The sequence below is a fragment of the Solanum dulcamara genome, chromosome 11 (assembly GCF_947179165.1).
Source record: "Solanum dulcamara chromosome 11, daSolDulc1.2, whole genome shotgun sequence".
NCBI classification, from domain to species: domain Eukaryota; kingdom Viridiplantae; phylum Streptophyta; class Magnoliopsida; order Solanales; family Solanaceae; genus Solanum; species Solanum dulcamara.
The window spans coordinates 52,063,504-52,080,990 of NC_077247.1; the positions used below are offsets into that span (position 1 = coordinate 52,063,504).

Genomic DNA, 17,487 nt, shown 5'->3' on the forward strand with positions numbered 1-17,487 from the left:
TCCCACTAACTCGTCCAAATCCTCCCAAAAGCGCCTCTTATCCTCCTCTCTTAAGCCCGCTTGTGGCGCATAAGCACTAATAATGTTGAATGTGCTTCCTTCAACGATCACCTTAATCGACATCATCCTACCGTTGACTCTCCTAACCTCCACCACCTGATCCCTTAGATCATTGTCTACTAAAATGCCTACCCCATTCCTATATTTCGATCTACCTGAAAACCAAAGCTTATACCCGTCTACCTCCCTAGCTTTAGAACCTACCCATTTGGTCTCTTGGACACAAGCTATATTAATCTTTCTCTTCTTTAGGATCTTAACTAGCTCTATGGATTTGCCCGTTAACGTTCCAATGTTCCAAGAACCAACTCTCAGTCTAGACGCTCCTTTAACCCACTAAGGCAAATAAAAAAGGACTAAGAGCTGATCCTTGATGCAACCCCATCACCACTGGAAAGTGCTCTGAGTCCCCTCCTACTGTCCTTACCCTGGTTTTGGCTCCCTCGTACATGTCCTTGATCACCCTAATGTATGCCACAGGTACACCTTTAGCTCCAAACATGTCCATAGCACATAAATAGAAAAATTTGAAGATGAAGTAATAATTCAGAGTCAAAACATTAATACACATATTAATTTCATCCACTATTATAAATTAATAATACTTCATCCAAATTAGGAAAAAGTATTTGAAGAAAATAGAGATGTTTTTAATTTTAAAAATCGAAAATCGAGATTACCAAAGTAAAGTGGACATTAGACAAACGTGAAGAATGTGTATACATAAATTAAGGATAAGTCTTATCAGTCCAATTATATAGGGGATGCTCCACAAATGGATTTTCTTTATGTACAGCAAAAAATATTTCATTTTTATCATTTTTTTTTTGTATTCTTGATTGGGATTAGACAACAATGGGGTTTAAGATAGACAAAGGGAGTTCATCATCCCATATACTGAAAATCCCTGGAGAGGATGCTCCATTTTTGTGCCAAAATCAAGAACTCTCTTCTCCTTCAAAGACTTTTGCTAATATTTTCATGTCCTTAGTTGGTGCAGGAGTTCTTGGACTTCCGTACACATTCAAGAGAACAGGATGGGTAATGGGTTCTCTCTTGATCATCTCAGTAGTCACTCTTTCCTATTACTATATGATGCTTCTTGTTTATACTAGGCGTAAGCTTGAATCCTAATTTGAAGCTGCAAAAATCTCATCTTTTGGTGATTTGGGATTTGCTGTATGTGGACCTATTGGTCGTTTTGTTGTTGATGCTACGATTGTTCTATCTCAAGCATATTTTTCAGTTGGATACATGATTTTCACAGCTAATACTTTACTATACTTGTTCAATTCTTCTATCACAGAAACAAATCCTAAAATCTTGGGATTTGGGATTTTCACCTAAATCAGTGTATATCTGGAGTTGTTTCCCATTCGAGTTGGGGTTGAATTCAGTTCCAACACTAACCCTTTTAGCCCCTTTGAGTATTTTTGCTGAAATTATTTATTTAGGAGCTTTGTGTCATGACCCGCCACTTGATCATGAAGACGGGGGAAAGATCTAGAGTCTTGGAGAGGTTAATAGAAGGCTCTAGAATGTCCAAGAGAATTCTAGAAGAAGGTAGAGAAATCTAGAGTCTTGGAGAGGTTAATAGAAGGCTCTAGAATGTCCAAGAGAATTCTAGAAGAAGGTAGAAGAACCTAGAGTCTTGGAGAGGTTAGTGGAAAACTCTAGATTCTTGCAGAAGCTTGTAGAGAAGTCTTGAAAGACTTGGAATTCTCTAGAGTGTGTGGAGAGTTCTAGAGTAGGGACTTCTTTGTAAATATGGGAGGACTTGTATAGTAATTTTTATTTACACTTAAGCCCCTTAGGATTAGTATAAATAGAAGGGGCCATTCATTTGTAAACTATCCAGAAATCAAGCAATCAAGCATTCTTCCAAAGCAATATAAAAACCTTCTTCATAAAAGCTCTCTTGTCTTTCTTGCAATCTAGCATTCCCTTAGCGATCTAGTCTTAAAGGCTTACTTGAGCTTACATGATCGTGAAAGATTCGTGAGTAAGTTGTCAAGTGCCGCATGGAAGTCTTAGTGGAAGTCTAAGTCCGTGACATTTGGGTGTAGTGATGGTTGAAGATGTGCTAATTTACCTCAAGAATAGGCCTAGTTTAGAAATGTTTGGTGGATTCAGTGTTTTTTTCTATGGTCTTGGTGTAGCTGTTTATGCTTTTGAAGGAATGGGAATGGTGTTGCCTCTGGAATCTGAGACAAGAGAAGGACAAATTTGGGAAAATATTGGGTTTGTCTGTGTCCTTTGTGGCATTTTTATATGGTGCTTTTGGAGCATTGTGTGATGACCCGCCACATCATCACGCCACATAAGCGCTACGTAAGTGTCACATGTCACAAAGCTGCCCATGTGGAAGCTTACATAGGAAAAATGCTAGTCCATAGTGGAAGGTTCTAGAGACATGTGGAGAATTTCCTTGGAAGACTTTAGAATTCCATGGATTTGCATGGAAAGTCCTTAGAATCTTCTAGTTGTGTAGAGAAATCTAGAAGAGGGATTAATTTGTAAATATGGAAGGACTTGTATAGTAATTTTTATTTACACTTAAGCTTCTAAGGAGTAGTATAAATAGAGGGGGCATTCATTTGTAGCAAATCATCAAGAAATCAAGCATTCTTCCAAGTAATACAAAGCCTTCTTCGTAAAATCTCTCTTGTCTTTCTTACAATCTAGCGTTCCCTTAGCGATCTAGTTTTAAAGGCTTACTTGAGCTTGCAAGATCGTGAGTAAGTTGTCAAGTGTCGCACGGAGGTCTTAGTTGAAGTCTAAGTCCGTGACAATTGGGTTGCTTTGCCTTTGGGGAAGAGACCAAGGATATAATTACTACTAATTTTGGGTAGGGACTGCTTAGCAGCCTGGTACAGTTTGGCCTTTGCATAGACCTCTTCTTGGCTTTCCCACTGATGATGAATCCAGTTTATGAAGTGATGGAGAGGAGATTCTGTGAAGGCAGATACTGCTTGTGGCTGAGATGGCTTGTAGTTTTGACAGTCTGTTTTGTGGCATTGACAGTACCCAATTTTGCTGATTTCATGTCACTGGTTGGGAGCAGTGTGTCTGTTGTTTTGGGGTATGTGTTGCCTGCTTTCTTTCACTTAATTGTCTTTAAGGATGAGCTGGGCTGGTGTAGTTTGGCTTTGGATGCTGCATTTATTGTCATGGGCACAGCTTTTGCTGTCTATGGAATGGCTTAGCTTTTTCTTTATTTTTCCTGTGAAGAGATTTTCTTAAGATGCATATTATGCAACCCGGTTTATCTATTTGTTCTTTCCACACTAGTGATACAATTTTCGGGTTATACTTGGCCAATGATAAACAGCATACCAACCTCCCAAACCAACAAGAAATAAATAATACTAAAAATACAACATAAGATTCACTTTTTTTACTACCAATCCATAATTCAATTTAGTTCAGCAATAGAGCATAAGCGACAAGATGGGAGTACAAAATTCTTGGCTTTACAAGCCAAAGTTTGAAGACGAACTTCCCACACAAAAAAAAACACTCAGCTATAAGTATCCCAAATCCACTCATAAAACAAAACAACTCTCCAATATCAACTGATAAAAAATGTTCATTATACACTTTATACATTCAATATGGGTGAACCAGCAAAAGTTGTGTCCACCTTTAAGTCCGAAAAAAAAATGTGGTAGAAAAGGTCAAAATTCACAAGGAAAAATAAAATAAAAAATCAAGCTAATAAAATAATAGTACAACACAGCTTATCGTGATGCTAACGCATGCCGCACACATCTTTATCTAGTCACAACATTACATACCTACGAACAACAAACTGGCCAAAAGATAAAAATCAAATAGAATAAAAAGAGACTTCGTACTAGTACTCCATCATCCCATCAAAACGCTTTCCAACTATCAGAGTCTCTCCTTGGTGTCTGACTCTCGGCTGACGTCTTAAATGGGTCATTTGAACCAAATGGATCTGCATCATCAAAAGATGTGAAGCCATGACCATGATCTGTGTCCCTGGTGCTGCGGATGGAATCAAACCTACTTAGTGATTCGCGAGGAGGAAAGAGCCCAAAATTATCGTCAGAGTCTGCGGTGCTGCGAAATGAATCGAACCTAGCAAACGAGTCCCGCTGCTGGAATGAACCATGATCGGAGTCAGAGTCTCTGGTGCTTCGCATTGAATCAAATCTTGAAAGAGAGTCACGAGTGCCAAAAGGACCACTATCATGCATGTTAAAGGAATCAAATCTGGAGAAGCTGTTCGAGTTTTCTTCAAACCCTTCACTATGTCTTCGAGGCGAGTTTGTAGAACTGTACATAGGTGTGCTTGGAACTGAGTCCCCGAAGGCAAATGGACTCTTATTCAGGAACATATTATCTGCATTCGGGGAGCCTCCTGAATTATAAGCTGGTGTGCTAGGAACAGAATCAAAGAATGGACTTTGCCTCGAGAACAAGGTATCAGTCTGAGTGAATCCAGAGTTGTAATTTGGGGTGCTTGGAACAGAATCAAAGAAAGGGGTTTGCTTCGGGAACGTGTTGTCTGAATAACTGAATCCAGCATTGTAACTTGGGGTGCTAGGAACAGAATCAAAGAAAGGGCTCTGCTTAGGGAACGTGTTGTCTAACCCAGCATTGTAACTTGGGGTGCTAGGAACAGAATCAAAAGATGGCATTTGATTCGGTAGTGTGTAGATGGACTGTTTGGACCCCGTTTTAATAGGGGTTAAGCCCCAATCGTCATCTCCAAAAAGAGAAGATCCCTTGAGATTGTCATGATCTGAATCCTGCATAAACAAAGAAAGTAAGCAATATAATGTGGACTTTCAGCTTTTAAATAATATCAAAGGTATTCTTCCAAACGAGACAAACTCTGTGAACGAGTATAAGGTTGCCTAGACAATAATGTTACAACATGCTAAGGTCTTCATCTAACCTAGCAGTTGCAAGAGTGAAAAGAAAATGCAAAATAATCTATTTACCTTTGCAACAGAATTGACGTCCCATGAGGCATCCATGTCAAAGTTGGTATCAAACGTACCCCAGCCAGATTCATCAAAAACTTTATCCCTCGAGAACACAGATTCAGTACCCCAATGCTCACTGCAATCATAAAATTAAACAAAGAGATTCAGATTTCTACGGAATTGTACAATAGTTTGTAGAAGGTGGAATCCCTCTACAATTGAGTATTCTAGGCTGTTTGTCATCATTGGAAAACAAAAGAACATGGTATACTGAATCACACAAAAGAGGAAGAGAACCACCATATTACCTTTGGGCAGCATGGGGTGAACCATCAAAACTAGTGTCCTTCCTGCACAGAACATCCTCAGAGTTCTTTATCTGGAAAACAAGACATGATAGACTAAATGGTCAAAAGAATAGAGAATCACCACAAACCTTCGGGCACCATGGGGTGAACCATCAAAATTGACATCCTTTCCGTACATAAACTCTTGGAATTCTTTGGACGGGCTTGTAACTGCATTACTCCTTGATGGACTATCAGTTGGGCTTCTTGATGCTTGCTGATGTCCATTTGCAGATTCCATGTCACTAACTTCTCTAGCCTGTACATGGTTTGGCAACTTATCCACCTTTGTATCAGTGTCGGCATCAGCAGATGATTTTCCAGAATCATGCTCAGCTAAAGAAGATGCTTTTTCACGAACCAATGAAGGCTTTGGTTTAGGAGGGGCAATGACGTTTTTCACATCAAGTGTCAACTCTTTCACAAATGTGAATCCTGGAAAAAAGAAGATTCAACAATAAAGTGAGCCAAATTTAATAAATTTCTACAGCCCTCACATCCAAAAGCAACCCAAACACAAATAGAACTGATTCAATGGACTCTGGAGGCATTCTGAGTGTCAGCACTTTATTTTACAAGCTGACTTCTTAAAACATACCTTCATCTTCAAACTTATCCCACTCTTCATCCCAGTCTGCTGCAACCTCTTGGATGCCTGGTTGCCAACCTTCGAAAATACAATTAATAGTATGAGAAAGGATTTGAAAAGAATTTACATCAAAGAAAATTACAGACCAGAAACACATTGAACTTAAGTAACACAAATTTGACACTTGTGACAGTGGCTAAAGTTACACATCACGCACCTCCTACTTGGCACTACAAATTGCTGACCAACTGAGATACACATGGATCTCCAAAGAAAAAATCAGCATCATATCATGAACTAAATGGACATGAGGTAAATATAAAGAGGGAATACTTCGTATTTGAATTGGAGGTTTCTTTAGAGAAATACTGGCCAAAAGAGTCACATCCATAAACAGTCAGCAACAAGTTAATTCTAATGCCACAACAAAGAATACACTCAAATTGGCTGGAAGAATGAAAGGCTTCAGCTTAAGATTGACCAGTGACTTGGATCTCCGTTAAAGGCAGACAATGTTCAGCTAACGTGCCTCATGGCAAAAAAAATTCGCAGGCCCGTCCAGCTCACTATATTATTAGCCAAGAATCAAGATAGGTGAAACTCAAATGGCACTTCTAAAAACAGAACAATCTCCACTAGAACCACAATTCTTCCCGGGAACGATTTTTTTATCATCAAGATTCTTCTCAGGAACAACAACTTAGTCACAATTCAGCACACAAAATAACACGGCATTGGAGTTGTATTTTCGAAACAATCTTCTTTAATAGATGAGACAACCAAATGAAAGCTAATATCATCACAAAAAATACAAAAAGATTTGTAGAAGTACCAAATGGAAGCTCAAGCAGTGTAGTTGGTTTAGCTCGTAAACCATAAGTTTTGCACCGTTCATTCAGTGATTTTACTAGCTCCTCAAGGTTCATCTGAATGTGACTAGCACGGTCCTATAAAACAGAAACGTCTTGCTTCAAAAAAGTTCTACTAATCTCTACCAAATGGAGTAGTGAAACAATATTCGAACCTGGATACCATCACTCTTGCCATCTTGATCCATTTTAACAATTTCCTTGTATAGCTCCATTTTTTTCTCCTATAAAAGGTTCAGCAACATAACAACATTTAAATGCAAGCCAATTTCACATGATTTACAAAGAAAGTATGAGAAAGGGAAGCTAACTTTACACCAATTCATTTGACAAAACAAATCCACAAATACCTGAATATCCCGAAAGGTGGCCTCCTCAATTGACAATTTAGAAGCAACATCTCCTGTCTGCTTGTATTTCTCTTCATATTTTTTAGCCAATAATTCAACCTGTCAAACTCTCCATTTTAAGTTAAACAACATATATGATACGTGGTTTCCCTAAGTTCAGAAAATATTTTACCTCTCTTTTGTCAGCAGAAGTTCTTTGAGTGATCTCATTTAGTTTATTGTCGCATCGGCTCTTGTATAAAATCTGGTAAAAGAGATAACAGTAGAAAGCAGACCATTTTAGCATTGTAGGATCTCTTCTTTTGGTATACGGGGTTTCCACAACTGTTAATGAAATTATTTACCTTAACCAAAAATAAAAAAAAAGACAGAGATCTCTGAATATAATTGATTGAACGTGAGGTGCATAAAGATCAGACACTCACTATTTCTTGCATCTTTGCATGGTAGAACTGAATTTTTTCTTTTGCTTCCAAAATTTCCTTCTCCAATTCCATGACCTTCAATATTATAGCATAGAGGGGGGAAATTGTATTAATCAATTTTGGCAGTTACAAGCACTGTAAAGCAAGCACCTACCGACATAAGAAGAGGCTCCTCTAGAATTAAATTAAATTCAAACATGAAGATCCGTGTCTGGTCCTCCATAGCATAAAATTAACAATTAAGGAAGTTTATCTCAAAAAGAATAGCAATTGAGGAAATTCAGAAATGCCAAATATTCTTTATTATAGTTCTCTAAACACTGAGAAATAATCAAGATTTAGTGCTACAACTGACCTGATAACCAAGGAAATGATGACAAGCCAGACACAACACTATCAAACCATACATATAATTCACATTCTGAATCAAATTAAATGTAGCATTGTTGTTTCACACATCAGACAGACTATTTGTCAATTGGTTCCGAAAGAAAAGTATTCATTTGCCTTCTAGTATATCAGACCCAACCAATAAATACATAATTTAGTGTTGAAATAAAAGAACACAGAACACACCAGCAAATCATGTTAAGTTTCCAGCAATGCACATACTGTTCAAGATCCATACTGTTCAGATAATCATGGAAAAAGAAGAAAGAATTGGAAGAACCGAGAAAGAGTAAGGAAGACAGGATATAGCAGCCGAGAAGAACAGTTTAATTTCACCTTCTTTTCTGCATCAGTTGCTTCCTGGAACTTTGAATTCAATGTATCCTGTTCCTCTTGACTAAGTTGGTCAAGAAGATGCTTCTCCAGTGCAGGAACTTTAGGCTTCTGTTGACCAGGCTGCACAGCTTCATTGGGCTGGGGAATGGGAACTGGACGTGGAGGCCTTCCCAGAGCACCAGAAGCCATCTGTCCAGGACCCCTTGGCCCCTGTGTTTGCTGGGAGGCTGGAAAACAAAAGAATCATGCGACTAAATCAAAAGATAAGAAACAGGAGGGAAATTCTCCAGACTGATATGGATACCAAATAAACTACTAGCAAAGACCTAGACAGATTGACATTTGTTTTTCTGGTATAAAAAATATTCTATCTATTATATAGTGCAATACGAGGACAAATTTTTAGATGATGTTAGCTTCCCTTCTTGAACTGAGGAGGAAAAGAGTTTGATTGGGAACCTGCCACCTACCTTGGAAAATAGGAGTAGTTCAAATGAAAGATGTAGATTGCCAAATACCATTAATTTTCTCTTTCTTCCATTTGGTGCACTCTCTTCAAAAAGAAGTGACAAAGCCAAAACTCCCTGCTTAGGTTCAAACTATATTTCCAGTATAGCTAGTTTTACAATTTGTTTGGTCAATGTGGTACAGTACAGCACCAGCAATTACCGTGTATGTACACAGACTTTGTACATCAACCAGTAGAAAACACAATGAAATATAACAGAAATGAAAAGTTCTATACTATTAGAATTGTTTAATGAAATATACACCTTTAGTCCTAAACTATGAAGATAGAGAAGAACAAGAGATATAACTCTCTTCTTGAGCTACATCAAATATAAAAAATTGGAGATTCTAGTTATTATGAAATAATCGATTAAAGTATCCGAACCGATATTAAACTGATTCTCTCAACTTTCAAGAGTAACAAATAAGTAGTAGCTATTAAGAATAATTTTTGATATGGCATATTCAGGATGTACTAAACACAATAATCTTGATAATTCTCCAGACTTTTAACAAGTTAGGACCATTTTGACCTACAAGGAGCTAAAAAGTCAAATCTTCGAATAATGTTACTGAATCTAGAAAAATAATCTGGAGCGTAAAACAGTGGCATAGTTAGCTAAAAAGATACCTCTACAATAGAAGTAAAAGCATTTATATTTGTTTGAATTCTTTCTTGAGAAAAGCAAAAAGGAAACAAGGTCTAACTTAATGGGATAGAGGAAGTTTACAAGGGAGTATGTCCAGACAAATTTAATCCATAATTGTGATATAACCACTGTAGTAGGGATGTATCTGCATGTTTAGATCCATAATGATGATTAAAAAAGCATACTACATCTTTTGGGATGAAATTGTCCATTTAAGACTTCAAGAAGAGAAGTTTTTTTAGAAGGGTCTCAAGAAAGAGATGTTGGATCCAAAATGGTTAACATATTGTTAAAATGGTGGTCAATATGGATATAAATTAAATATTACTACTTCAACTAGCCTGTCTAATCATGTAGTTCTATAAGAAAAGAAAAGACCCAGATTCTGATCATAGGACCAGATTTCCACATATGTGCACATTGATAGCTAATATTTTACTTTCTTTATAACTGTGGTGTCCAGCAAACTTGCACAAACCTCGACTAATTCCACGGGATAACTACTGCCACCCACCAACACAAGTACCGGGTAACTCTGTCCACTAAAGCATGGACAGATCACAAGAAATCACCTAGTGTTTTTGCCTAGGGGCGGAAGTACGGGGGTACAAGGGGGTTCAACTGAACCCTATTGTCGGAAAATTACACTGTAGATATAATGTCAATTTATTAATCTATGTATAAATATTAAGTTTCGAATCCCCTTAACAGGCTGCTCATGGTTGATTGATTGATTGATTGATCTGGTTGTATGCGAAGGACATATATATATATATATATATATATGACGTTGTTGTTCCTAGTTAAGCCGAGGGTCTTAGGAAACAGCCTCCCGAGTAAGGTCTACGTATACGCTACGCTCCCAGACCCACTTGGGGAATTACACTGGGTTTGTTGTTGAATCCCCTTGACACCATATGCACTGCAGCTCAGCAGCCGAAGAACTTAATGTGTAGCCCATTGTTGCAGGTTCGTGTCTCACTACACGGCTAGAAACATTCTTTTTTAACTTTTTGAATACCCCTGTCAAAAGTTCTCGCTCCGCCCCTGCTTTTGCCTCCGTCGAGATTTGGACCACAGACCTCATGGTTCTCCATCCACTTCATTGACCACTAGGCCACACTCTTGGGTGCGATAGCTAATATATTTCTACAAGCTACAAAGATGACAATAGCCTGTAACTGGCCATTTAATGAACTCCCAAATATGTGGAAGAAAACGAGAAAGACAACTTTTAGTCTCTCCTCTCATCCAATATAACTTGGTCTACACGGAGATATTCTGAGGCATGCTCTTTTAGGCTCAAAAATAACTTCTCAACATCCAAATAACATTATTACATGCCAAAAAACAGCTACTCATACTTTGCGATTCAAATTTTAGTAAATTGTGAATTGCGCACATTCCATACACAAAGTTATCGTCGGATGAAATGCTTATAATGTGAAGAGCGAAAGAATCTTAGCATCAAACTCAAGAACCTTTAAGTTATGACTGATTGGAACAAAACCTTTAAATACCACTTCGAGTGCCTTTATATATAAATGAGGGATAGGCCCTTTGTTCCAATTTATGTGACCTAGTTTGACTCGACACAGAGTTGAAGAATAAAATGAAAATGGGACACTCGTGATTCAAAACATGTCATAGCATTTGTGCGGCTCTAAATTTATGAAACTTGTTGCCTTGACCATGCTATAACATTTGTGTTGTTACAAAAGCTTCTCATTGAGGGTAAAATGGGAAGTGTCAAGTTAATTGTTTCTAGTGTCATTCTTTTTCGGAATGGACAAAAAAGGATGTGTGCGACATAAACAGGAATGGAAATATTATACAACTCAACATCCTCCACATTTGTAACTTGATTTTTGGGCTTCACGCTATGACTTGAATGCTAACTTACAAGTATGAAAACAGGCTTACCGAATATTAGGCTCTGATGTCATGTGAATGGGAAAGAGTCTAAGTATCTAGTAGAAAACCTAAGTCTATGGATGGAGTGAGTCAAGATTTATATACTACATGAGGGAAATTATACAACTCAAAACAGAATCAGCTGATCTATTTGCTAATACACATATGTGCATTCACTGGTCATGAGCCATGCATAATGAATATTATAAACAGAGGAAAAAAGTTTACCTGGTGTGTGTCTCCAAGCAACAGCACCATGTGGTGGGATAGGCTGACCATAAGCAGGAAATAATGACTCGTCAAAAATAAGATTGGTCGGAAGGACGGAAGGAAGAGGATGACCTTCCCTGTGCCTCTCCATCAGGTAGAGGGCAATGCAGAATTCCTTTAAAGACAGCATGCTGTCATTGTCTTGATCAGATAAATCCCACACCTGTTTCAGCACCTCTGACAGACGAAAAGCATACCATATTATTGTTTCGAAGGACCAAAAGACCAACAGCTCGGAGATACAAAGAAAATCCAGCGCGAGTTCTAATGAGCAAGAAAGATGTGCCACAGGTCATAATAGACAGCACAACAATATCTTAAAGGACCTGTCAGAAAATTGTAGCCAGACAAAAGTATGAAGTGCATAGCCCCGCCAGAACATATAACGATGCGCCATACCAGAACTAATAAGAAGTAAAGAGTCCCCACGCATTCCAAATTTAAAGAAAAGCTAATAGATGTTTGAATAAAAACTATAGTCACTGTAAGCCTAAGAATCTATGATGCATAGCCCTTACCAAGCAAGAAAATGTTTGGGGCAAGAAGTGAGCTACCTAATCAATTTCCACTATTTAATAGTATGGTGTATCCAACAGAAGTATTTCAAATAGCCAATTTCACAGGGAGACATCATGATTAACTAAATAACTTATCTGGTTTAAGCTCTTCAAAACAAAGAACTACAGTTTGTAAGAAGTAAACCAACTTTCTAAAAAACTGTAGATGAATACAAAAAAAATTAAGGGTAGATGATTTATTTTTTATAAGAATAATCTTCATTTGACATTTGTACAGTATTTTGATTGGATTCTAAATAATCTTCATTTGACAGTTGTACAGTATTTTAATTGGATTCTAACATATCCACTGAGCTCTTAAGTCTCTATCACTAATCAAATTTAAGTAAATAATAAGTGTATCAAGAAACACCTACCTAGACAACTTGTACTTCTAGTTAATAAACGAAATACAATTACTTATTAAGCTAAGGGTTCCAAGGCAACCCAACTGTTTTCTACTTACAGCTCAACTTTTAGAGTTGTACCTAAGCGACTAAACATGAAGCTATAGAATGGTGGAAAAACATACCGGCATGTATTTGGTGCTGTATGGAATGAAAGGAATGTCAGATATGTCGAAGACAAAACATGCTCAATCTAGCAAATCAAGCCCGAGAGTACACTTCTTCTTTTTTGTGTGTGTAAAGAGGAATTCATAAATGAAGCAAAATCGATACTTAGCCTCCTAGAGTCCCTATACCATTAAAACAGGGTTTTCTTTTTGTTGTTCACTTGTACATATCTCAGCACTTCCCCAGCGCTGCTGATTTTATAAAACTTACAATTTCTCCAAAAAAAAAAAAGAAGGTGGAACAACATAGCTACAGAAGTTGAAGGGAAAATAGCAAGTTTAAGGGGCTTTATGAGCTCGCCCTTCCCACAAAGAAGAATCAAACAAAATCGTGACAAAATTTCTAAGATTTACAGGCTAGTGAGCTACCACAGAGATCATTCCATGTCCCAGAGTTCCAATCATCAAAATTGAAGGGTTCTTACTGCAACAACAGCAGTAAATATTGATGTCCCAAATCACTTGGTAATATCTAAAGGATACATAACACATTCAGTTGTTCGTCACAAAACCAGTAATAGATATTTGTAATTACCAAACAAATATCTGTCTCAGAATGAAATAAACAGAAGGAACATGGAATTTCATAAATAAATCAAGGCTAATGAAATAAACAGAAGGAACATGGAATTTCATAAATAAATCAAGGCAGTAAGCAAGTCACACCTCGAGGCAGCTTCCAACTTAGAAACAGGTTTCTTGCCTCCTGGCCAGTAATTTGTCCATCCCTGTCTGTGTCCACAGCCATAAATACTTTGCTGTACTTCTGATAATCAGACCGAGTCATTCTTGGCCAAGGAAGCTGAGACTGACTAGAACGAGAAATTCCAGCTGCATTAGGATTTGCAGCAGCACTTGGCACTAAGACCTGTTGGTTTGGTCTCCCAGTCAACTGAGCTTTCTGATGCTGGTTTACTGGTTGCTGTGGAAGTGTAACTTGTGAGTCAACTGGACTGGCCTTTACTGGATGTTGGAGCCCTGCAGATGCAGTGATCATGGCTGGTGAGACTGATAAGCTGCCAGCAGAAGATATACTAGGTGCAGAATTTTGTTTTGGTTGAACTGATGCAACTGAAAAAGCATCTCCGAAAAGCGAGTCAGATGCAAATCCATTTCCTGAAACTGGAACGGCTTTAGGATCCTTAGCATCTTGCTGGTTACCACGCAGAGTTGCATCATTTAAATTAGATGAACCTGGTGTTGCCGAATAAGAGGTCTTTTGTTGGTTCTGCTGTGGAGAGGCATGATCAAATCCATCCTGACTTCTATAACTGATACCTATATTAGGAGCTTGGGAAGTAACCGCTGCTTGGGAGCCACCATTACCAGAAAGCCAATCAGAGGAATTGGCAGGATTAAAAGCTGTCATGGTACCACCTGGCATTCCTTGACCAGAAACACTTGGTTGAGATGGGAAACTGGTGCTCGGAACGGTGGGTTGAGGAGGCCGCACATACTGGCTCTGCTGAGCTGGTAAACCCTGTTGACCCCTAATGCCAAAACTTGGCGCTGCTGTTGGAGCAGCACGACTAGCTGGAGGCACTGCAGCACCAGCGACTCGAGGGACTGCAGAACCAACTCTATTGGCTGGACGAGGACCTGATACGGCTGCAAGGTTTATCTGGGGGGCAGGAATTTTAGCTGAAGCTGGCGTAAATAGTGCAGCTTTCACTATTTCGGGGGTCAACTCTCGTTTCTGAGCTACTGTAACAAGCTTAAGATAGTTGAAAAATTCTTGGCGGCTAAGGAAACCGGTACGACTTTGATCAACATATGTCCATATCTGCATAAAGGCAAAAGAGCACGTGAACTGTCGTAAGAAGACACGAGGAAATTGATAGATCCAGACATTAGACAGGAGTTACAAATGGACTATTTACGAACTACCACTTCTTCCACATCTAATTATCTTGAAATCTGATTTTTTGACCTGTCTTCTGGCAAGCATCATAATTGTTGTTGCACTACTTTATCAAGTATCAACGACAATAATTTCTGAGTCTTACCACTCAAGCAGCCTGAACCACAGAGCTATCTGCACCTCTGTTACATCTCAAATGGCTCTAACACATTTTAGTAGTCGTCCTAGTTTCAAATTTATACTCTACTATTTACTATCTTCAATTCTAAGTTACCAGACTGCTATTCATTTTGTTGTATTACTAGACCTAACCGTAAAGATTTCAAATATTAAAATCTGCATAGCCATTTTGTTAATATTCTTTGACTAAACTTCTCATGTATCTAATATCTTCTACGCATTTTCATATGGTTTACGTTGAGTTCCAAAATATTCTTTGAATGCAACAATTGTAAATTTCTCTGCTTTTTCTTTTCTGAATTAAACCACGTCTTTCCACCACAAACACCCTATTTCAGCTGTATAGCAACATGTTTGGAAGCTCAAAAGACCAAAACACTTCAAGGTATTTGACAATAAGATGCTTTGAGACCACTCCACTGTAGCAAGCATCGTGGAACAGGTATAGGCCATCATAAGCAATAAATCAAGTGATGGAAGAAGCGGTAGAAAGGCATGACATTGCAATGAGAAGTGAGGCAAACCAACATCCACATGTAGGCAGAAAATACATGCGAAGAATATGTCTCATCACGTGAGTAAAATGGTTGTGCATTGTTAATGAACATGGCCGTGAATGAAAGTTTCTACTAAGTGTGCAGTTGCTAGAACTACTGTGTTGGAGAAGTAGAATGGTGCACAGAAACATAAGGTTGAATCGAAGCTAATAGAGGTTGAATCCTTCACTTGAAAATAGCAAAAGCAGTAGAAAAAATAGACTCAGGCTGATCTCAACTCTGACTGAACACTCTGAATCTTCCTTCTTATCCATATAGTTAAATTTCTAACTCAACTAATATTTAACATATAATTCTAAAAACTAAAGCAGATTTGGATCAACTTCTATTTATTTTTTTAAAAACAGATTTTGGTTAACAGTCTTTTTCCTTTAAGTTGACAATTGTACCCAAAACCAACTAGCTTACATCTCGACAAATCCACTAGGCAGCTTGCTACAGCCCACGAGCAGAGGTAGCAGATAAACCTACTTGGCAAGGCCAGGAGCAGAGCCCGGGGTAGTATCCGAATCCCCTTCTCCCGAAAATTACATTGTATATTCAAGGTTAAACTTATTTTTTTTATGTATATCCGAACCCCCTTCTCCCGAAAATTACATTGTATATTCAAGGTTAAACTAATTTTTTTTTATGTATATATAGTACGTGTCCCTTGACTACAAGATAGTTGAAAATCCTGGCTCCGACACTGGGCAAGTCAGGAGCAAATAGGCTCACACTAAATATTGTAGCCGGAATTCTGACCAAATATGTATTAACGAGTAATAGTAGCAACTGAACTTGCAACAATTCAAATCACAGAAAAAAGGACTCACACATAGCCGAATTATGATAACTTGGTAAACTGTCAATAACTATCATCAATTGCTTTACTTCTCCTTCACTCTAGTAGATGAAGAAGGAAGAGAAGACAGAAGTGAAGGAACGAACCTGAGCAAGGACTGGTTTGGGCAAATTGGAGCCTTGAAAGAAGGCAACAGCCTCAGCACCACTGATCCGACCATCCTGATCCAAATCTGCTCTGCGAAAATAAGCCTCGAATTGATCCATATTCGGAGTTTGGTTCTGCGCAGCCATTACTGAATCGATTCAATCAGTTTGACGATACTGAATTAGATCTGTGATAAGGAATTATAGGGCAGAGAATTTGAGAGGTTTAAGAAGATCCGCCGCCGGTTAGTGGGATCGATCGGAGGATCGAGAAAGGTGATGTCAGAAGTTTGATGGGGTTTGTGCTTCGGACAGCACAATCCACATAGCATTACTCTCTCTCTCTTGATTGCACCTTCACACCTTCGTTTTCTGTTTTTAAAAAAATATGCTTTTTTTCGACAATATCATCATTGTGTGCTGTAAACTTTATATTCAATTTGATTGTTTGATTTTTATTTCATACAAAATTAAGTAAAAAAAAAAGTTTTGAATCATGTAATTTTAAATAAATATATTAAAATATTTTAATTTTGAATATATTATATGAAAAATTAAAATTAAAAACTTGATAAAAAGAGATATTTTTAATTAAATAAATTAAATCAAAAATAAAATAAATTAATTAAAATAAAAAAAATTCCGTGTTAAATGAATTAAAAATAAAAAAATAAAAATCAAATCCAACCGAGAGGTATGATGATTTCAAGGATAACAATATAAGCAAACTAAAATTTGTTTTAAAAAAATCCTAACATAATAGAATATTGCAAGTTTTAAAGTACAAATACTTTATGTTTAACGTACAATAAGTTTATGATTTATTATAATAATAGTAAATTTATTGTAATGTCATAAGTGAGCTGAATATATATATATATATATTACGATATTTAATGTAAACTTATATGGACCTTCCGTCCACCCCACCCACCCTCCGCATTGATTATTTTCTACACCCAACGAAAGGACCAACAAGGACGCACCATTTCCTTTTTCCATCCCCACCACATCGATGACCAATCATGAAACTATTTCCAATATAGTAAATCTCACAATATTCTCTTTTTTAATTATTTAAAGTTAGCTTCTTATTTTGCAGCGTTCAAATAAAGCATTTCATTGAAAATAAAAATAAAGCGTCTTTTATAAAATATAAT

General features: G+C 37.6%; 1 protein-coding gene and 1 pseudogene across 1 annotated transcript; one reads left to right on the forward strand and one right to left on the reverse strand.

Moving 5' to 3' along the window:
• The first annotated feature begins 642 nt into the window (after positions 1–642).
• LOC129872257 (amino acid transporter AVT3B-like) lies at positions 643–3,509 on the forward strand (annotated as a pseudogene).
• Positions 3,510–3,737: 228 nt separating this feature from the next.
• Positions 3,738–16,715, reverse strand: LOC129872255 (uncharacterized). Its single transcript, XM_055947173.1, has 14 exons — positions 16,328–16,715; positions 13,466–14,582; positions 11,627–11,845; positions 8,325–8,551; positions 7,599–7,673; positions 7,346–7,417; positions 7,174–7,272; positions 6,979–7,047; positions 6,787–6,901; positions 5,964–6,032; positions 5,455–5,800; positions 5,327–5,368; positions 5,034–5,154; positions 3,738–4,838 (listed from the first exon to the last, which is right to left on the reverse strand). Exons 1-14 carry the CDS (start codon positions 16,472–16,474, stop codon positions 3,936–3,938), a joined length of 3,621 nt encoding a protein of 1,206 aa, XP_055803148.1. The 5' UTR covers positions 16,475–16,715; the 3' UTR covers positions 3,738–3,935.
• Positions 16,716–17,487: the final 772 nt, after the last annotated feature.